General features: G+C 42.3%; 1 protein-coding gene across 13 annotated transcripts in view; it reads left to right on the plus strand.

Annotated features, from left to right (window-relative positions):
• The window catches only part of cacna1g (calcium channel, voltage-dependent, T type, alpha 1G subunit), a 208,763-nt gene that overhangs the window by 180,797 nt on the left and 8,040 nt on the right, over positions 1-19,926 (plus strand). For 10 of the 13 annotated variants that reach the window (XM_086302859.1, XM_086302861.1, XM_086302851.1 and 7 more), the window contains 8 exons: positions 2,973-3,043; positions 8,579-8,657; positions 9,022-9,143; positions 10,623-11,042; positions 12,407-12,559; positions 16,122-16,244; positions 19,076-19,271; positions 19,461-19,630. In XM_086302859.1, coding sequence (XP_086158985.1) covers positions 2,973-3,043; positions 8,579-8,657; positions 9,022-9,143; positions 10,623-11,042; positions 12,407-12,559; positions 16,122-16,244; positions 19,076-19,271; positions 19,461-19,630 — 1,334 coding nt within the window. The remainder of the gene's footprint in view (positions 1-2,972; positions 3,044-8,578; positions 8,658-9,021; positions 9,144-10,622; positions 11,043-12,406; positions 12,560-16,121; positions 16,245-19,075; positions 19,272-19,460; positions 19,631-19,926) is intronic. The other 3 variants (XM_086302857.1, XM_086302858.1, XM_086302856.1) reach the window with 2 other exon arrangements.

The raw sequence follows: 19,926 nt of genomic DNA on the forward strand, positions 1-19,926 counted from the left end.
CAGAAATTCCAGCTGTGTAAGTTAACAGACTAATCAATATCACAACTCAGACACAGGAGAATCTGATGGATTAAAACTAAGTGTTGTTTTACATTTAATGTTTAAAACAGAATGTAGGCTTCGACCATGTGCGAATTTGATGTAGTCCACAAGTACAAATAGGTGTCCTGGTTTAGGATAATAATGCTCATAGAACAATAAAAATGTTATAAAAGTGCTTACAGCTAACAAAGAAAATTCGGGGAAGAAATGTCTTAGAAATTATATTTATTACTGATGCTCTAAAACTTCAGAAACTGTTGAAAAAACTTTTCCTTCCTACTATCCAAGCAGAGGTTTGATGCATCTTCCAGGAATGGTGAAGCTATTTTCCAGAGAACTGTTTGGTCAATTGGATTTTTTCAGCGGCTGCAGACTTGCTTTCATTTCATTTTTGCGTCTGCATTTCAGCCGAACTTCAGCCTGAACGATGAGATTTTTACTACAATACCTTTTGATTAGATTAAATTGCAGATTAAATCAGCTCAAGTATTTTCAGTTTTTATAAAATGAACCATTAAACTCACTTCAAATTGGATTAAATTACCATAATGAAAAAATAAGCACCCTAACACACTCTTGTGTTTTAACAAAATTCAATATTGATTCATTTCACAAAAGCTGTAATTACACTGGTTTAGGCACCAATAAGTGATGTAAAGTGTATGTGTTAGTCCCCATAGGGAAATAGTTCCTCTGCATTTAACCCATTCACCCAGTGAAGCAGTGGGCAGCCACCAGTGCAGCGCCCGGGGAGCAGTGTGTAGGGCAGTACCTTGCTCAGGGGTACCTCAGGGTAGCCGTTCAGTGGAGTCGAACCCCCGACCTTCCGATCATGGGGCCACCACTCTACCTAATGAGCTATCCCTGCCCCTCCTGATGTGTTTAATAACTATCTCAAATAAACAACAAAAGCAATTCCTCATACTTTTATTGCTTATTATTTTACTATATGGCAAAAAGTAACAACTCACTCACCATAAGCAGTGAGACAACAGCTTGAGAATCATCAGCCCACCAACCCCTTGCACTCATGGTGTCACAGCTTAGCAATCCTAACATGAAGGCAAATAAAACATTACCACAGTGAGTGGCATTTTACATGACCTTATGTGCATACGCTTTGCTCTTTCAAACCTTGAACTTGCACAACACACCCACACAAAATGCTATTAATAGACATTGACATAAGGTTAGTTGTCGGCTTTTATCCCTCTTAGCAATTTCATGGTCAAATCCATGATTCAAAACACACGCCTACTTCATTTGTAAAGTAGTTGAAGTTGACAGTACTCAATCCTTTTAAAAATTGCTTTTGACATTTATATTGAAAGTATGTGTTAAAGTGCAAAATAACAAGGGAATATCTGTTATCTCGTGTCTTGCTAGTTTACGCTGTGGAGTTATTAGTTACTGTAGCTCGAGTGATTACACCAGAAAATTATAAAGTTAGATTGTTTTGGAAAAATCACCTTGAGGCAGTTTGAACTGTTACTATGTTTTCAAGGCTGTCTTTACAGCTGATTAATGGATGTAATGTTTATCAAGTTATGGTCAGCGCTTTGCTAATCTGTCTGGCATATGTTTAGATGTTTCAGTGGTAGCAGCTGAGGTGCAGACAGATGCCTTTCGGTGGTAAATGCATCATTAGTGGCCATATAATTATTCAGAGAAAAGTGGTGTTTCTCACTGGAATATGTGTCATGTTAGCTGAGCTAATATATTGAAGCTAACAGATGTCTGGCATTGTGGGTTAAAAGTGTGTGGTTAAAATAAAAGTACATTTTTTTTGCAAATGTGGGATTTCCCTTTTTTGTGTCCTATGTTTACTGATTTTTGTTAATATGTGAGTAATTGATATAGATAAAAAAAATATCTCTTATTATTCCATAACATGTTTTCTTCCCAGTTTAAAAGAGATCCTGATAGCACTGTGATTCTATTGATGCTTATTTTGATTATTCATCTTGTGTTTAGCAGGACTATACATCTATCTTTACGTTAATGCACATATCTAATCAGCTAATCACATGGCAACATCAGAATAGGTGAAACAGGTAATCTAAGTGGCTTTAAGCATGATGTGGCTTTGGTGGACGATGGTTTGGTGGTTTGTTGATCTTCTGGTATTTTCCTGCACAACCATCTCTGGGGTTTACAGAAAATGGTCTGAAAAAGGGAAACTGTCCAGTGCATCTCTGTGCATAAATGCCTTGTTGATGTCAGTGGCGCATGGCCAGACCACTTCGAGCTAATACAGTTATGCAACACTAACAAAAAGAAGTCTGTATTACAACCAAGGTCTGCAGACGAGCATCTCTGAATGCACAACACACAAACCTTGAAGCAGATGGGCTACAGCAGCAGAAGACTACACCAGGTGCCATTCCTCTGGTTGAACAATGGAAGACTGGAAATCCTTGCATACCCTGATATTATCAAGCTGTTTATGTTGCGAGTCTTTATTGGCTGATAAATCCCAAATCACTTAAATTAGGATGACAAAAGCATTTTACAGAAGTGTTATGTCTTAAATCTATTGTCTGATTTTTGTGCTGTGTATTGAAAGATTGCCCAGGAGGAGTGGGGGGGTCATTTGCTGCCTAATTTTGTTTCCTTGGGTTAATGTTTACACATTTGCTACAATGTATCATCTGTCATTCTTGCTGTAGTTCAATTGGTGCTCAAGTCATACTGGTAACCCTACCGAGTCACTGGGGGATATGACCTCAGTCATGTCGTCTTAAGAGCTCAGTGGTGTTTAATACAAGAAAATGAGTGACTAAGCTAACAGAGCAGGATTAAACTGTAAGTGAGAGAAATGTTGTGTCCTTTCAGTTCCACAGCAGGCCTGCTCTGTTATGTAAGACTGAAAAATCATAATATTGGTGAGATGTTGTTTTTTCATTCTGTGTGTTTGCGTGTCCCCACAGTATTGAAGCTCTTGAAGATGGCGGTGGGGATGAGAGCTTTGCTGGACACCGTTATGCAAGCCCTGCCTCAGGTACGCGCCGCTAAATAACACCCACCAAAGCCGCGAAACTCTCCTTCCGTCCTCATCTGCATTTTTTTTCCTCCATGGATTTCACATCCCACAGAAACTGTCCCTAAAGTTACATCTCAAAAGCATTTCCTTTTTTTGTGTGTGTGCTGCAGATTCTGCTGTTTCAGGGCGTCGTCTTTCTCACGAGTTTTCTCTGCTCAACTCCAGAGACCCTTATTTGCATTAGAAGCCCCCTGCAGAGATTGGAAAGTGAATGTAGCTTCAGGTTTTTGTTTCAAACCCTAGGGTGGGTGGATTTGTGGGTGATAGAGTTAGTAAATTAGAACAACTTCTGCAGTGTTTTGCAGAAAGTCAAAAAGTCTTATATTCGCAATGTTCTTTCAAAACACCTCTGTTGTTGCTTTTCAGAGAGACACAGAGATCGAGTGTTGTTCCAGGCTCCTTGAGCTTGTCAGAAGTGTTCATTATTAATAAATCTGATGATAGGCGGGTGGTGGAGGTGCGAACAGGTTGCTACATGCTGATAATCATTGACAGCAGCAAACCATAACACTTTTCATTATTTAAACCACCCCTGTGTCAAAGCTCTAATCCCTTGTTTTTCCTATCACTTTCTACAGCTCCTCTTTTTATTTTTATTCCAATCTTGCACCTTTATTTTGTAGACTGCATATAAAAATGGGTTGGCTAGGAAGTCCTTTCTCCATATACAGGTTAATTTTAAGGCTACTTGAAGGCTCTAGAGGCATTTGACTCAGTCGCACAGTGGCAGACTTGGACAAGAGCCTCAGAAAAACTATGTAATCTAAAAGAGAAAGCCCAGTTGAAACAAATCGACCAATGACACCTCCTCTAAATGTACATTTATGCATTAAAATCGATTCAGTTTGGACTGTTTCAGTTAGTGTCTCTCACAAGGCACTCTGCACACCGCTTTGCAACCCACCTCCACCCCAGATACTCCTTTCATGCTGTATCTGACTTGTTCAGTGTCATCAGAAAAAGGAAAAAAGGAAGTGCTCTAAAGGATTATTCAACAGGTGCTCATCAGTAGGGCGAACAAAATCTCAATATAAAAAAGGGTGCGGTTGCTAAGCCACTCTGTCAAGGATAAAATGTAACAAATTTATTCTTGAAGCAGTTCAGCAAGCAAAACAGGCCAATGGGTATCGACTCTCTCTCTTCATCAGGGTCTCACAAATACACAATCAGTCAGGATTAAATACCACCAAGTAATTCAACCCCTAAGGGTACTAAAAATTAAAAAGACAGATTTATCAAAGAAAATACAAAACAATCTGCGGATAAAGGACAAAAAAGTTTATTCTAAATTTACAGTAAATCAAAATAGAACATAATCAAACAGTTAAAATACTGCATACCGAGTAGACTATTTTACCAGACAAAACATGATATTGTATAATAGAGTGTAATAATCAGTGTCATGCTCTGTTCTGTGCTGGGACACTCATCACACACATACTGTATATATGTGGGTTGAAAGTTACTAATTACCGCATATTATAGGCTAGATTTTACATAGAAATCACATACCTGTTAATTGCGCTCAATTTCAGTTTTCCAGCTTTTTTAAACGTGCAGATTTGTATTTTCAGTAGTTTATTAGGTAATTTTGTAGCTTAAGAGTTTAGCTGGGAAAAGCAACATTGTGATGGTGTCATTTGAGATTTAAGTGTATTTTGTGATTATACAACCATCGAGTCTGGGGAGGTAAAGAGATGTGTCAGGACCAATCAGTTGTAAAATCACACACACCAAAATCCATGGCTTGTCTAGTCCACAAGGTGGGTTGCCAATGTAATAGATGTTATTGGCTTAACCCCAACATCTGCTGATGTTTTGCCATTTTGGAGGAGGCCAGAGAGTCATGCCCAGTGGAACCTTTTGACGTACAATGATCTGTCTTCTATTTGGCATTGTTCATTTTTGGTTTTGTTTGTTTGTTTTTTCTCATCTCTTTAATGGCAAAATGCTAGCTAATTTCTAATTGTGCGGTGGATCCACTAGCTTAACTCTATAAAAGTCATTTTTACAATCATTGGCTAGCACAGACCAACAGAGTAATTGTGCAAGTCAGCATTAATATATGTGTACGAGCAGGAGAACACCAAATCAGAATCAGAATCAGAATCAGAATACTTTATTGATCCCTGGGGGAAATTATTTTTTGTTACAGTGCTCCATTTTAAACCAACATTAAGACAAGACAGACAATACACTAACTAAGAATAGTACAATATATACATATATAAACATACATACATACATAAGTCACTTATAAATAAATATTTGGAAAAGAAACATGTGTAGTTGTAGCAGCAAACAGTGTGTTAAGTGGATGCGTTGTACAGGGAGATGGCCACAGGCAGGAATGATTTCCTGTGTCGTTCAGTGGTGCTTTTCGGTAATCTCAGTCTCTCACTGAACGAGCTCCTGTGACTGACCAGCATGTCATGGAGTGGGTGGGAGGTGTTATCCAACATTGTCTTTATCTTGGACAGCATCCGCCTCTCCGACACCACCTTGAGGGAGTCCAGCTCCATCCCCACAACATTGCTGGCCTTACGGATCAGTTTATTAAGTCTGTTGGCATCTGCGACCCTCAGCCTGCTCCCCCAGCATGCAACAGCATAGAGGATCGCACTGGCCACAACAGACTCATAGAAAATCCTCAGCATTTTCTGGCAGATGTTGAAGGACCTCAGTCGCCTCAAAAAATAGAGACGACTCTGGCCCTTCCTGTAAAGTGCTGTGGTGTTTTTAGCCCAGTCCAGTTTATTGTCAATGTGTACTCCAAGGTATTTATAGTCCTCCACAATGTCAACACTGACCCCCTGGATTGAAACAGGGGTCAAGTGTTTCCTGGTCTTCCTGAAGTCCACGATCAGTTCCTTGGTCTTTGCCACGTTGAGCTGCAGATGATTCTGCTCACACCACGTGACAAAGGAGTCGACCACAGCCCGGTACTCTGTCTCATCATCCCTGCTGATGCATCCAACCACCGCAGAGTCATCAGAAAACTTCTGAAGATGGCAGGTCTCTGTGCAGTGGCTGAAGTCTGTGGTGTAGAGGGTGAAGAGGAAGGGGGAGAGGACAGTCCCCTGTGGTGCCCCTGTGTTGCTAATCACCTTGTCAGACACACACTGTGGGAGACGTACATATTGTGGTCTTCCTGTCAGGTAATCAACAATCCAGGACACCAGAGAAGCATCCACCTGCATCGCTGCTAACTTATCACCCAGGAGGGTCGGCCTGATGGTGTTGAAAGCACTGGAAAAGTCAAAAAACATGACCCTCACAGTGCTCGCCGGCTGGTCCAGATGGGTGTAGACACGATTGAGCAGGTAGATGATGGCGTCCTCTGTTCCGAGACGAGGCTGATAAGCGAACTGAAGGGGATCCAGATGTGGTCTTACTATGGGTCGCAGCTGGTCCAGGATGAGCCTTTCCAGGGTCTTCATGATGTGGGAGGTCAGTGCCACGGGCCTGTAATCCTGGGGGCCACTGGGACGAGGCGTCTTTGGTACAGGGACGAGGCATGATGTCTTCCACATCACCGGGACCCTCTGCAGACTCAGACTCAGCATAAACAGTTTATGAAAGACTCCACACAGCTGGGGGGCACAGGTCTTGAGGACAAGGGGACTCACTCCGTCTGGTCCAGCAGACTTGCCTGAGTGAAGTCTCCTCATTTGCATCTCAACCTGGTATTGAGTGAAGGTGATGGGTGGGGGAGGGGTGTCAGGAATCTCACAGGAGGCAACATGTGAAGAGAGAGGCTGGCACAGTGGTGTGGCTCTGGATTCCAGGCTGACTGCAGGTGAGGTTGTGGGGGTGGGAGCAGACACTGTGGTGTCGAATCTATTGAAAAACAGCTGCTGTTGGTTGGCCTGAATCCAGTGATGGTCTTCATGCCCCTCCACACCTCTCTCATGCTGTTCTGCTGGAGTTTCCACTCCAGCTTCCTCCTGTAATTGTCCTTAGCCTCTCTGATCTTGTCCTTTAGTAACACCTGGACCTTCCTCACCTCCTCTTTGTTGCCCCCTCTGAAAGCCCTCTTCTTGTTGTTGAGGAGGGCTTTGATGTCCTTAGTCACCCACGGCTTGTTATTTGGGTAACAATGAACAGTCTGAGCTGGAACAATGGAGTCGGTGCAGAAAGTTATGTAGCCTGTGATACACTCAGTAAGCCCATTGATGTCCTCGGCGTGAGGCTCACAGAGTGTTTCCCAGTCGGTCACCTCGAAACAGCCCTGTAGTTCCGCTATTGCCTCCTCTGACCACCTCCTAACAGTCCTGGTGGTCACAGGTTCCCTCCTCACAATTGGCACATAGCGGGGGGTGAGGTGAATCAGGTTATGATCTGACCTACCAAGTGGGGGGAGGGAGGAGGAGCTGTATGCATCCTTGACGTTAGCATACAGTAAGTCTAAAGTTTTCTCTCCCCTGGTGGGACAGTCCACATATTGTTTGAATGTTGGTAGTGTATTGTCCAGTGATACATGGTTGAAGTCACCCGAGATCACAATAAAGGCACTCGGGTGCTGAGTCTGTAGCCGAGCTATGGCAGAGTGGATAGTGTCACATGCAGCTGTGGGGTTAGCAGAGGGGGGTACATAAACAGCCACCAAGATGACGTGAGAGAATTCCCTGGGTAAATAATACGGCCTGAGTCCAACAGCACACAGTTCAGTGTCCGGGCAACAAATCCTTTCTTTGATTGTTATGTTGGCAGGGTTACACCACCGGTTGTTAACTAAATCACATTTACCCTTATTATCATACAGATTGATTTACCCTACGATAAATAGATAGCCCTTCAGATTTAGCATTTTGAAACTGGACACATCAGTCACGATGCTGGCCTGCTTGAAAAAGATCATTTACAAAATGAAAGTCATGTTGTCCTCGGAGAGACTTAAACTAGCCACTGAGATGAACTCAGACTCCACAATAGACTTGTACACAGTTGGAGTCCAGAGGAGTTGCCCCCTTCAGAAAGAATGCAAGGTTACGGCACATCCCCACTGACTTAACTTTTCAAACCCAAAAGCAACACCAATCTTTTATGCACAGCCTACCTGCACTCATTGTCAATTTATTATTTTCCAGATGAATAACCAGATCATGCTAGTTGTCTAGATTGTAACACATTAACTAATTTTCAAATTAACAAAATAAACAACCCGAATACAATAAACAACTGGCTGTGAGTGATGTCAGCAGCACTAGATGGCAGCGCTGACGCTGTGGTGCTGTCCATCTTTACCTGCTTTCTGTCAGACACTCATTCACATCATTGAAGCATGCATTCGCTTGGATAGGAGATGTGTTTATTTAACAAATGCTCAGTCACTACAGCTTATCTTATACTTTCTCTAACTGCTCTAGAACCATCCTCCATTCTACCCTGCCTCCGAATGAGAAGTTTGTTGTCCCTCCTTATTGGTTTATTTTCCCTGGGCTTTATCTCCTCTGACTAATCGCTCTCTTCCTTCCTGTTGTCTCCCTGCAGGTGGGCAATCTGGGTCTTCTCTTCATGCTCCTCTTCTTTATCTTTGCAGCGCTGGGAGTGGAGCTGTTTGGTGACTTAAGTAAGAACACATGCACAATAAAGAGATACTGTGCAGGCAGTAGAAAAAGAAGAAAATGAAATCTCTTAGTTTCCACTCAGGTCATTCACGGGCATACACCGAGCATTTAACTCTCCCCTCTGTGGGTTTAATTCATCTGATATTAATTGCTTCCTCGAATCCTTTGTTGAAATACTATATTGATCTCCTTAATTTTATCTTGAAGCTTTCAGAGCTATAAAATGCTATCACAGTAACTATTTTATTATAGGAAAATCCAACTGAAAGCCGTGAACACTGCTATCTTTTTTTGTTTCATTCTCTTTTACTCTCTGGCTAATCCTCTTTTTGTTTATCTCCTCCCACTTCCCTTTTGTCTCTGCAGTTTGTGATGAACTCCACCCCTGTGAGGGTCTGGGGCGCTACGCTACATTTAAAAACTTTGGGATGGCCTTTCTGCTGCTCTTCAGAGTTTCCACTGGAGACAACTGGAATGGCATAATGAAGGTGAAACCAACTCTGCAGTTTCAGATCCATAGACCACTCATACTCTACATTCACTCTTTTGTATCTGCACATTCTGCAGGTCCAGTTCTGTTTTAAAATGACTCCGCAATATGAATGTGCTTGTAATGGATGAAAAAAACATCACATTCGGACCTTCAAACCATACTCAATTTTTTGTATATAAGTTGTTCATAATGTCAACTTCTGGTTTAAAAACTAAAAAACGGATGTCAGTCTTTAGTGCGGCCATCGTATTTTTGTAGCCAGATGAGACTATATTCAAATAATACTGCATTTACAGTTTGGAGGACTGTGGTTGGAGATCACAGCATGACGCACCTTATTGGGACAGAGTGCAATGAACTCGCAATTTTGCTATGACATGGTTACATTGAAGATGGGGACCAGGTTTGCCACAGCTCAGTTTCTGTCTTCAAAGTGATTTTGTTGTTTAAGAAAACGACAAAATGCTATTAAGACAATCAGTTTGCAGTTAAATGGGGTCAAGCTAGCAAATACATACAATTATCAATTATCTGATAAAGTGGCACACAATGGAAATCTGTTGCCATCTGCATACACAAACATTCACATTGACTACTTATATTCAGGTTCCAATCAGAATCTTGTGTGTTTGCAACAGAAATTCTTCCACGAATTGTGAAGTAGTTGCTGTAGGACTGTGATTCAACGGCAAAATGACAGAAGTGCTCTGCAATCAGAATGCAACCAGTTGAGTGGAGTTTCCTACTGCAGAAAGACTGAGTTAGATAATTGCACTGTGTTGGCAGTCAGTTTTTGCAAACCTTCAGCACTTTGAGAGTGATTGCAGTCGCAGTTGCAGTGTTGTTTGCAGGCAGATTGCCTTATGCTCGAAAGAGGTCACCCAGAAGTTGAGAGTTCCACATGCTCTAACAGCAACAAAAATCAGTGCAATTACAAGGCAATGACCGATATTTCCAAGTCTCAAGGAGGATGCCGTCCTGTTTATTCCCCAGTGTTACTGAATAAGCCATAGGAGGATGTACAGCTAAGTTATGAGCGTAAGTTGATTTTAAACAAACACAGATTCATGCTAATTAGTAACACATGAATAAAATACTGGATCTTCACCACCAAAATCAAAGCACAGATATTTTGGATGGTGTGTTAGTAGAGTTAACCAGGAAGCATTATTAATGGTGAGATAATTCACTTTAAAATGCTCCCAGAGGTAAAAACACCACAGACCAGCCTAACATCAGTGATTAAAATTAGCTTAGGTGACACCTGGCAGACATCCAGTAGCTAAATCCATCAGTAAGCCAACTTGAGTGAGGGGTCACTGCAACCCAGTACAAAGTTGTTCTTACAAAGTTGTTCTTCTTGCTGTTGTAATGATCATCGGCTGCGAATGGTCACCCACCTGTAGGTGCATGTTCTTAACTAGAACATTTAACTAGAATACTATTAAATCCACCGTCTGTACGGTCTTTCCAGGATACGTTGAGGGACTGCGCCCAAGATACAGGCACCTGCTACAACACTGTGGTTTCTCCCATCTACTTCGTCTCCTTTGTCCTGACCGCTCAGTTTGTCCTGGTCAATGTGGTCATCGCAGTACTGATGAAGCACCTGGAGGAGAGCAACAAGGAAGCCAAGGAAGAGGCAGAGCTGGAGGCGGAGATGATGGAACTGGAGATGGAAGCGGGGGACATAGCAGCAAGGTCGCCCCAGCTCAACCCTCTGACACTGGGTATGGACAGGTCAAGCTCTGGGGGTTCCCCCTGGAGGTCTCCCAGAGGAGTGGATACAGAGCAGGAAAGGGATGGTCCTATGGATTCACCCACTGCCGATATAACCAGAGACTCTGTAGGCATCAGAGCAGAATCCCCTTCATGCACAGAGCCCCAACTGGAGGTAAAGAATCTTGTCGCCAAACTAATCTTTTTTTTCTCTCTCTGTCTCTCAAAAAAAGTTAATCTGTACTTCACAACAAAGCATCACTATTATTTGCCAGATAATCCCATTAAAAAAAGAACAGACCTAATTCAGTTACTCAGCTTAGCTTGTACCAAGCTGGAAACATGATTTTTAATTCTGTTGTGCATTATAAGATGATTTGGACACTGCTGGGACCGGAGCCAGGCTGTGAGGCTCGTTAGATGACCCCTTCATTGTCGTTACCTCTAACTCTGGTTCAAACCATTAGTTGATTCAGCAGCTCGCGCTGAGTAATGCTGAGAATGTGGCACGCCATCTAAAAAAGTTGATTACTTGCTCTTCGCTGGTCTCGGTACAATAACTGTAGTCCACCCATAAATAAACCAAGCCAGGGATGGCTATATTAGGCTGTGTTTACCAGACAGCCTGGCATCATCTCAGAATACAAATGGATGCATTTATCTGAAACGTACCCAAAACGGTTGTCATATTTTGAAGCTCTCAGGTGAAGATCTTTGTCTGCTGCACGTGCACTACGCAGGACTGGACATAGCTCCCTCGCATATCAGACGCTAGTTTGCAAATGTCTGGGTCTTTCTTGGTTATGCACAGTCACATCCAGAAAATATAGCTGTGCAGATTTATTATGCTGTGTGACCCACACTGGCCCATATCGGGATGCTTTACAATTTGTGTGCATTCACGGCTACGTGTGTGTGTGTGGTTATGTGTGTGTCTGTGTTTAGCTGATCCCTCTAGAGGACATGCCAGTCACAGACAGGTCACAGTGCCATGGGAAAGCTGGACCACAGGGCCTTGTTGTTCACTTCAACAGCTATTTCCAGACAACGGGGAACTTTGGGGGATAGGAAATAGAGGTTTCGCTATCGTTATCCCTCCCTCCCTAAGATCTTATCCTTCTTCCCTATGCTCCTCTCCCAAAACGTGAGCGGCTAAGTCACACTCTTCTCCCCAGCCTTGTTGAAGACCTGCTCTGCTGCAGTCTTGTAGTGCCCCCTTGTGGGTTTGAGTGTTAAGGGTGTTTGTTTACTACATTGCTGTGCAATTTGAAAGATTCGACAGGTCATTTAGTAAGAAGCCCTTAGCAGCCCACAAGAGAGCATTGTTCCCTCTGAGATGTTTCTCTTGTCTTTTGGGTTTCTATAACTGTTTCTGCCTGACTGACTGTCCTTTTCTTTGTGATCCATTCTTCTGTCCATACTTATTCGTGTATCTTTGTATGTAACTCTCCCCCTGTCCTTGTCTTCTTCTTTTTTCTTTTCTTTTTTCCTCTATTTCTGTCTCCGCTCTCTCTCTCTATTCTCTCTGCATTATCCAAGTTTGTCCAGCGGAGGGCACTCTTTGACTCGGTCTCCCTGGTCATCCAGGGTTCAATGGAGGGGGAGATGAGTCTCATGGACAACCTGTCCGGCTCTATCTGCCACTACTACGCGCTGCCCCCCAAGCCCAGCAAGCACAGCACCGACAAGAAGGTCAATAATCACCAGAAGCATCCCTGATGGATCGCCTCCTCCATGTCATATGTGGTTTTGTAGTGTCTTTATCTGTGTGCACCATGTAGGGCTGCTCAAGTACGAAGTAACGAAAATACTAATATTTATCTTGTACTGTCACATCTGATGCTATTAATATAATACACACACTTGTTTTAGTAACACTACAAATTATCGATCGATAATAAATGAAGTATTGATTGTACAACTGAGCTTTGGGTCATAAGTATAAAGGTAATATAGATAATATGGATACTATAGATCATAAAATGAAAAACAAAGGTGTACTAATTGATTATTTACTAGTTAGTTGGACTGTAGTGCATCAAAAAAAGAAAGAGTTTTAACTGATGCTAATAATGTTTTATAAAGTGTTTAAATAGGCAGCAGAGATAGTGATGTCATCAATTAAAAGAACATTAATCAAGAGATGGGTGTGTTTGCACCTAGTTTAGAGAAAAAAGGTAATTATTTAATACCCTGCTGAATTTGTTTGCTCGCTTACAAAGAAATGAACACTCTCTAATTTTTATGATGGTCTTATAAAAGCACATTACATAATTGATTTACATATCACTGAGTAAAATGAGTATTTGATTCCCAGGTAAAACATGACTCATTATTTATTGAGTTATTATTATTAAACCCTTGTTGGCAAGTACAGTGGTAAGATGTTTCTCACAGTTGGTCACCAGGTTTGCACACATCTATGCTGAGATGTTGGACCACTCCTCTTTACAGAAACTTTCTAAATCCTTTGGGTTTCTTGGCTGGTTTTTAGGCAACTTTAAGCTTGAGCTTCCTCCACAGATTTTCTATAGCAATGAGGTCTAGAGACTGGCTAGGCCACTCCATGGCCTTAATGTGCTTCTTCTTTAGCCACTGCTTTGTTGCTGTGATGGTATGTTTTGGGTCACTGTCATGTTGAAAGATCCATGCATGACCCAGCTGAGGGAAAGAGGTTCTCATCCAAGATTTTACAGTACAAGGCCCCTTGATGTGCTAAACTCAACCTAGACCCATTAGCAGAAAGAGCACCAAAGCATAATGTTTCCAACTCTGTGCTTGACAGGGTAGATGGTGTTCTTTAGGCCGTACTCAGCATTTCTCTTCCTCCAAACACGGCAGCTCGAGTTGATGCCAAGCAACTCAATTCATCTCCTAAACCTTCTCTGAATTATTTAGATGTTCACTGGCAAACTTAAGACGTGTGTACATGTGCATTCTTGAACAAAGGGACCCTGCAGGGACTGTAATATCCATTACAGTATGGTATACTGCCTTCAGATCATTAACAAGTTCCTCCCGTGCTTGCGTTCAGGTTGATTCACCATCTTTTTCACGATCATTCTCATCCCATGAGGCAAAATTTTAATGATGTTAATTTTATATTTCTACCAGTTCTCACCGAGCTTCTCGCTGTTGGTCTTGTAGACGATTTCAGCCTTGTGTAAGTCAACAGTCTTGTCCCTGTTTTCTGACCGGTCTTTGGCCCATGATGCTGAAGGATTAAGTATGTGAGAAACAGATTCTGTGGTTATTCTGGCTGAGTTGTAGGGGATCAAATACTTAATTCACTCAAAGCATGTTTGTCACACTTACATGTTTCACTTTTTCCACATAGGTAAGGTTTGGATAGCATTCTTTCCCACTAATTGAAGTCATTATCAAACAACTGCATTTTGTATTTCCTTGCCTTTGTATAATATTACATTTTATTTGATGATCTAAAACAGGGCTGTCCAACTCCAGGCCTCAAGGGCCGGTGTCCTGCAGGTTTTACATGTGTCCTTGATGCAACACAGCTGATTTAAATGGCTAAATGACCTCCTCAACATGTCTTGAAGTTCTCCAGGGGCCTGGTAATGAACTAATCATTTGATTCAGCTGTGTTGACCCAGGGTAATATCTAAAACCTGCAGGACACCGGCCCTTGAGGCCTGGAGTTCCTCACTCCTGATCTAAAACATGGAAGTAAAAAAATACAAGTAATGAGGATGGGGGCAAATAGTTTTTTACAGTATATGCATAAGCCTTAGCCTAGAAAGCAGCAAACAGAAGTATGAACTGTCCAAAGAACTCAGTTTTATTAAATAAAGACATCCCTGTCTGTTTAATATCCTGCAGCCCTACAGCCATTACCATTTTTGTACTGGCATTCTTCTTCATTGAATATTTTCCCCTTACTAACCAGCCTCGCTGCCCACCAAAGCACAGTGCGTCATGTCCCGCCTCAACTATGAGCTCATTCCCTCATTCATTTACACTCATTCATGCTTGGCAGGTTTTTGGTCTGCTTCTGCAGCCTCACTGGCGTGATTTAAAGTTTGCCCGTCTCCCCTACACAACGTGTCTCTGTATCTGTATGAGGACGTGACAATGCTTGTGCATTTACTCAGGTGATTGTGTCATTTGCCAGTCAGTCACAGCAGAGTGATAACCACCTAAAGCCAGCAGATCACACACTGTTAAATCCTGCACAGATGTGGCTCAATCAATAGGCTATGGATCACTTGAGCCACTGAATAATGCATCTGGGTGCCTGTTTTTCTCATTTGAAGCCAAATTTGGCACAATTACATTAGCGCTGTAAAACCCCCATCTTCTAAAAGCTTTAAATGGGTTTGAGATCTCAGCGTTAGATGCCACAGGGCAATGTTCTCCTTCTGATATGTTTCAGTCCCTGCATTTTTATTCACGAATGACCCATTTGCCTGACAGAAACAATTTCCCCTGTTAAACCAGTGTGAAGGCAAAAAAAGAAAATAGCAGCTCCTTTTACATGAGCCAGTATGGAGCCCCGCAAGGGACATGGGAGAAAAAGAAAATTAAGACGGACTTTTGCGAGATCTCGCAAAACAAACTGGGGGATCATGCAAAGGTTTTAGCAGATATTTGACGTTTACACAACTACATTCACGCCTCAAAATATCTTTAAAGTTTATTTTGTGACCCAGAAAGAGTAATATTACAACTACGTAGCTGCCGTCATTGTTGGAATTCAACTTTTTCAAGATCTCGCAAATGTTCATCGTAATTTTTTTTTCTCCCATGTCCCTTGCGGGGCTCCGTAAGCCAGAAATACTGAAGACTTTGGCTTCATCTCTGAGTGTTTCAATCTCTGAGGTGTTTTACAAGAGGTCCCTAGAAAATTAGGTTATTTGGATTCTTCTTCTTTAGCAACATAAGCAATTAAATGTGCCATTTAGTACTTAATGTAAATGAATCCCAGTGCTGTCGTGTAATGTCTTACTGGCATCATATTTCGCTGTTAAAGAATCTCTCTGCTGTGCCTGTGTCACAAAAAAAGTCCACTAACAGCTGACTAAATACAGCCGTTTTTTGGTGTTTTTTTAGTTTGTCCTTCTTCCTCTGTTGTTTTGCTCTGCTACATACTTCTAGTTTATATGTGGTGTTTTTTTTAAACTTGTATTGTTCTGTTAGTTTCAGGTTTTATCTGTGTAACGTCCTTCTATTTATGTACTGCACAGAGTGCACCTTTGTTTTCTCTGCTCACCAGCGGTTGTCTCTTCCTGCCTAGATCCCTCTAGCGGAGATGGATGCTCTGTCTCTGGCCTCTGAGAATTCCTGGTCCCTAGCTCTGACAGACGACTCAACCCCTGATGATTTTAACCCCCTATTTCTAACCACTCTGGAATGCAATGTACTGACAGTTCCTCTCTTCATCTTTCTCCATTGTTATTTCTTCTCCTTCCCCGCTGCAGTGGCTTGTACTGTCTCCTTCACTGGGTATTTCCAAAGTCACCTGACCCTCCCCACCACCAAGCTTACACACTGGGGTTTAACAAGGGGAAGCCAACTGGATGCTAAATTAGCTAAAAATATATTTTTAAAAAAAGAAGATAGCATTTATATGTACCACTAATTACTTATTTTTGAAAATAAGTAAAAGCCACACACTTGTTTTTCTTTCTTCATAGAACGTCTGAATGAGCTCTTTGGCGTGCAGCTCATTACAATTCTATCTGGAGTCGGCCATGTTGTGTATTTGGATTTCTTTGCTAAAGTTGCTGCTTCTAAAGCTATGTCCCAATCATAGGCCGCATCCTTCGGAGGACCCGGCCTTCGCGGTCTACGTGAGCCAGGTCTTTCAAAGACCAGGAGGGCCGGAAGTACGAGGCTGCGAAATGGGACGGTCTAGCCTTCAGATTTGCGTCACCAACTGTCTCGGTGGAGTTTAATAAACTCAGCTGTCTGCTCCTCACTCACTAATATATAACAGGACATTGGAGTAAATTCTCGACCATCTCACACTTCTGTTTAATCAGTTTTCTGTTTGACATTTATTCAGCTGTGTGAAAACTTTAATCTCAGCCAAACCGATTTACTCAGGAACAAATAAAACACTGACAAAGGCCAAACAATAACATTTTTAAGTTATCTAAGTGTTATTGTTTGGCTTTTTTCAGTGTTTTATTTGTTCCTGAGTAAATCGGTGTTTAACCTGTTTAACCTGAGTAGCGAAAAGACCGCTGGGGCCTGAAAACGATGTGCTGGGAGTTAGTTGTTCTCACCGGCTCTAATGAGCCTCGACCTCCCAGTCAGCTATTGAGCTGGTGGGTAACAGACGTCTCAGAAAACGTCGGAGCACTTTTGCAAATATGCGATGTCTTGATAAACCGAGCTGATATTTGAAGTTTACACGGCTACATTCTCGCCTAAAAATATGTTAAAAGTTTATTTTGTGACCCAGAAAGAGTAATAAGAGTAATATTAAAACTAAGTAGCTGCCGCCATTGTTGGAAACTGGAATTGGCTGGGCCGCGCTATGAATTCTGGGATAGTTTGGGCCACGAAGGATACACCCGACCATCCCTCAAATTCAGGGAAATGAAGGATGTATTAGTCGGTCGCATTTGGAGCAGCCTTCAAATTAGGACAGACTTTGTTGCCTAGCTGTGACGTAATCGGCCTTCAAATGCGGCCTCAGAAGGATGCGGCCTATGAATTGGGACCTAAACTGTTCTGAAATGGGGGCGTGGCCAGCAGCAGCTCATTTTCGAAGCTACAGATACTAAAACAGCTTATTTGGAGCTGAGATTAAAAAATGTATAAGCATAGCAAAAAAACAACCAATCTTTTTTTTTAGTTTAAACTTTATAGACAGATTCTGGGAACGTGTGAGACTTTATTGAACTTGTCAAAATTGGATCTAATATGGGAAATATGAGTGGAGAACTTTTTCTGTTTTCTATGTAACTGATTCCAAATAATTAAATAAATAAAATGTGGAAAGCTTACACTTGCACATACAATAACAATGGGTCACTTAAACCATAGTTGACGCGTGACAACTGCTAAACAAATGAGACGTTGTGTTAAGTATAACAGTGAGTAAGGGTCTTGGTAAAAGGCATCTTCCACATCCTGGCATTCTTTGTCATGACCCCGTTCATTATTTTCTTTGAACATGTCGTCATGCACTGCAGCCCATGTATGTGTCCTCACTGCAATTAATCTATAGATCCCTCTATGACACGCCATCCTACAGGCTCTGAAAATGAAATTGAATGTCGTCTGGGTGTCAGAGTATTATTAACCACCGGTTTGGGTCATTAATGATCACATGGCTTCATGACCAGAGAGGGTCACTGCCACCTTGGCTCAGCGTTGCTGCTGAATTAATACGTATATCATAAGAAAAAAAGAGCGCTGGCCAACGAGGTGCTCTTAATTGGATTGTTCTGGGACAAATGCAATAGAAAAATAAAGACAATGGAGTGAAGAGGTAGAGGTGTTCAAGTGGCTTTGAAGTACCCTGGTGAAACAAATTTATCTTTATTTCTCATTCCGCCTTTTCAGCCTGGTGTGTTTTACTTTCCAGTCCAGTCCAGTCCAGTCCAGTAGAGTAGTGCGCCTCCTTACCTGCCAGTTTGCAGTTTTTTCTCTTTTGACTACTTTTTTCACTTTCTTCTCTCTCTGTGTGTAAACTCTGTTCTCTCCCCTCCTTCTTTCTTTTCCTTTGTGCTTTACGTGTGAGTCTTCGTCTTTTCTCGCAGTCCTTTCCTGTCAGCCTACTTCTGTGGATGTGCTGTATGCTGTCCTCTGGTGGTGTACTTTTCAGTCTCCTCTGAGCTGCCGTGTGTTTGCTACAGGGTTGTAAAGTGTGTTGGACCCCCTGTAGCTCTGTGCTGAATGGGAACTGATTCTTTAATGGGTCAGGCTGCAGGACACTGCCCTAGCTGACACACAATCACGGCTTAATGTAAAGTTATACGACCGACGGGCTAAAAGCAGACACAAGAAGCAGAGTGTCACATGCTTTAAAAAAGGAATTGGAAATGTTTCTGTGATCTGTGGCAGCTCTGTGCCAGTCAACTCCAATGTGCAAAGATCCTCTGTGTTTTCTGTGTATGCTGATGACAGTTGACAACCTGTGAGTGTACTGGTAAGAGTGTGAGAGTAAGTGAGTTAAAGAGCAGCCCAGGCTCTTCTTGTTCTGGGTGACCCTGATTGTTTTCTCTGCTTCCCCAGGCGGAGCAGCTTGGTTCTGGGGCGCTTCGGGACGACAACCTGTTGAGCGTCAGAAAGCCTGCGGTGGGACGCACGCACTCCCTACCCAACGACAGCTACATGTTCCTCTCGCCACAGCCCGTGGGGCAAACATCTCCCACTGCAGCACACCCACAGGGGCCCCAGCACATACTGGGCACTCACAGGGCCCAATCGGGTAATGCCACATTTCTCTTTAATGTCATTTAGCGTAGAATGTGTTTCATTAGGACAGAACAGAAATGGGTGGGCTTGATTTTTAACATAAAGCATTGTGGCATGAGGAGGTTATTTTATCTAAGGTAAACACACCTACTGTAACTGTTGTGTATTCACTGAAGGTGCCAGCACTGTGCTTTGTGTGCAGGCTCCAGTGGCTCGGTGCGTTCACAACCCGCGGAGTTTTCCCAGCAGCTGACTGTTCCCACAGACCTCTTCAGACCCATCAGCCCACACAGCCACTCAGATTCAGAGAGTATACCACGAAACCCACCGTCTAGACGCACACACACATTTAGCCGTACGCTACGCAGACAGGTGAGCAAAACACACTGCTTCAGATTTTCACTTGACTCCAAATTTACTTTTCTAGTTTTATCCTGTCTTTTTACTACTTAGTGTGATAATACATATCTGTATTATATGTCTATACTTGACTGTGGTCCTTAACTGTCTGTTCATACCAAACTCTATACAGGCTTATACAAACTGCTGGAGTTTTTACTGTTCGCTGCCAGTGGAATCGGTGGGATACGAGTTATGAGTATTAGAACCACTCTGGGAGAAAAATGATAATATATTGAATGGAAAGCAGTTATTTTTAAACCATAATA

Source organism: Aulonocara sp. 'chitande type north' Nkhata Bay, linkage group LG8 (genome assembly GCF_057382095.1).
Source record: "Aulonocara sp. 'chitande type north' Nkhata Bay isolate Kocher_YH1m ecotype deep benthic linkage group LG8, A_spYH_male_GT1.1, whole genome shotgun sequence".
Lineage (NCBI taxonomy): Eukaryota > Metazoa > Chordata > Actinopteri > Cichliformes > Cichlidae > Aulonocara > Aulonocara sp. 'chitande type north' Nkhata Bay.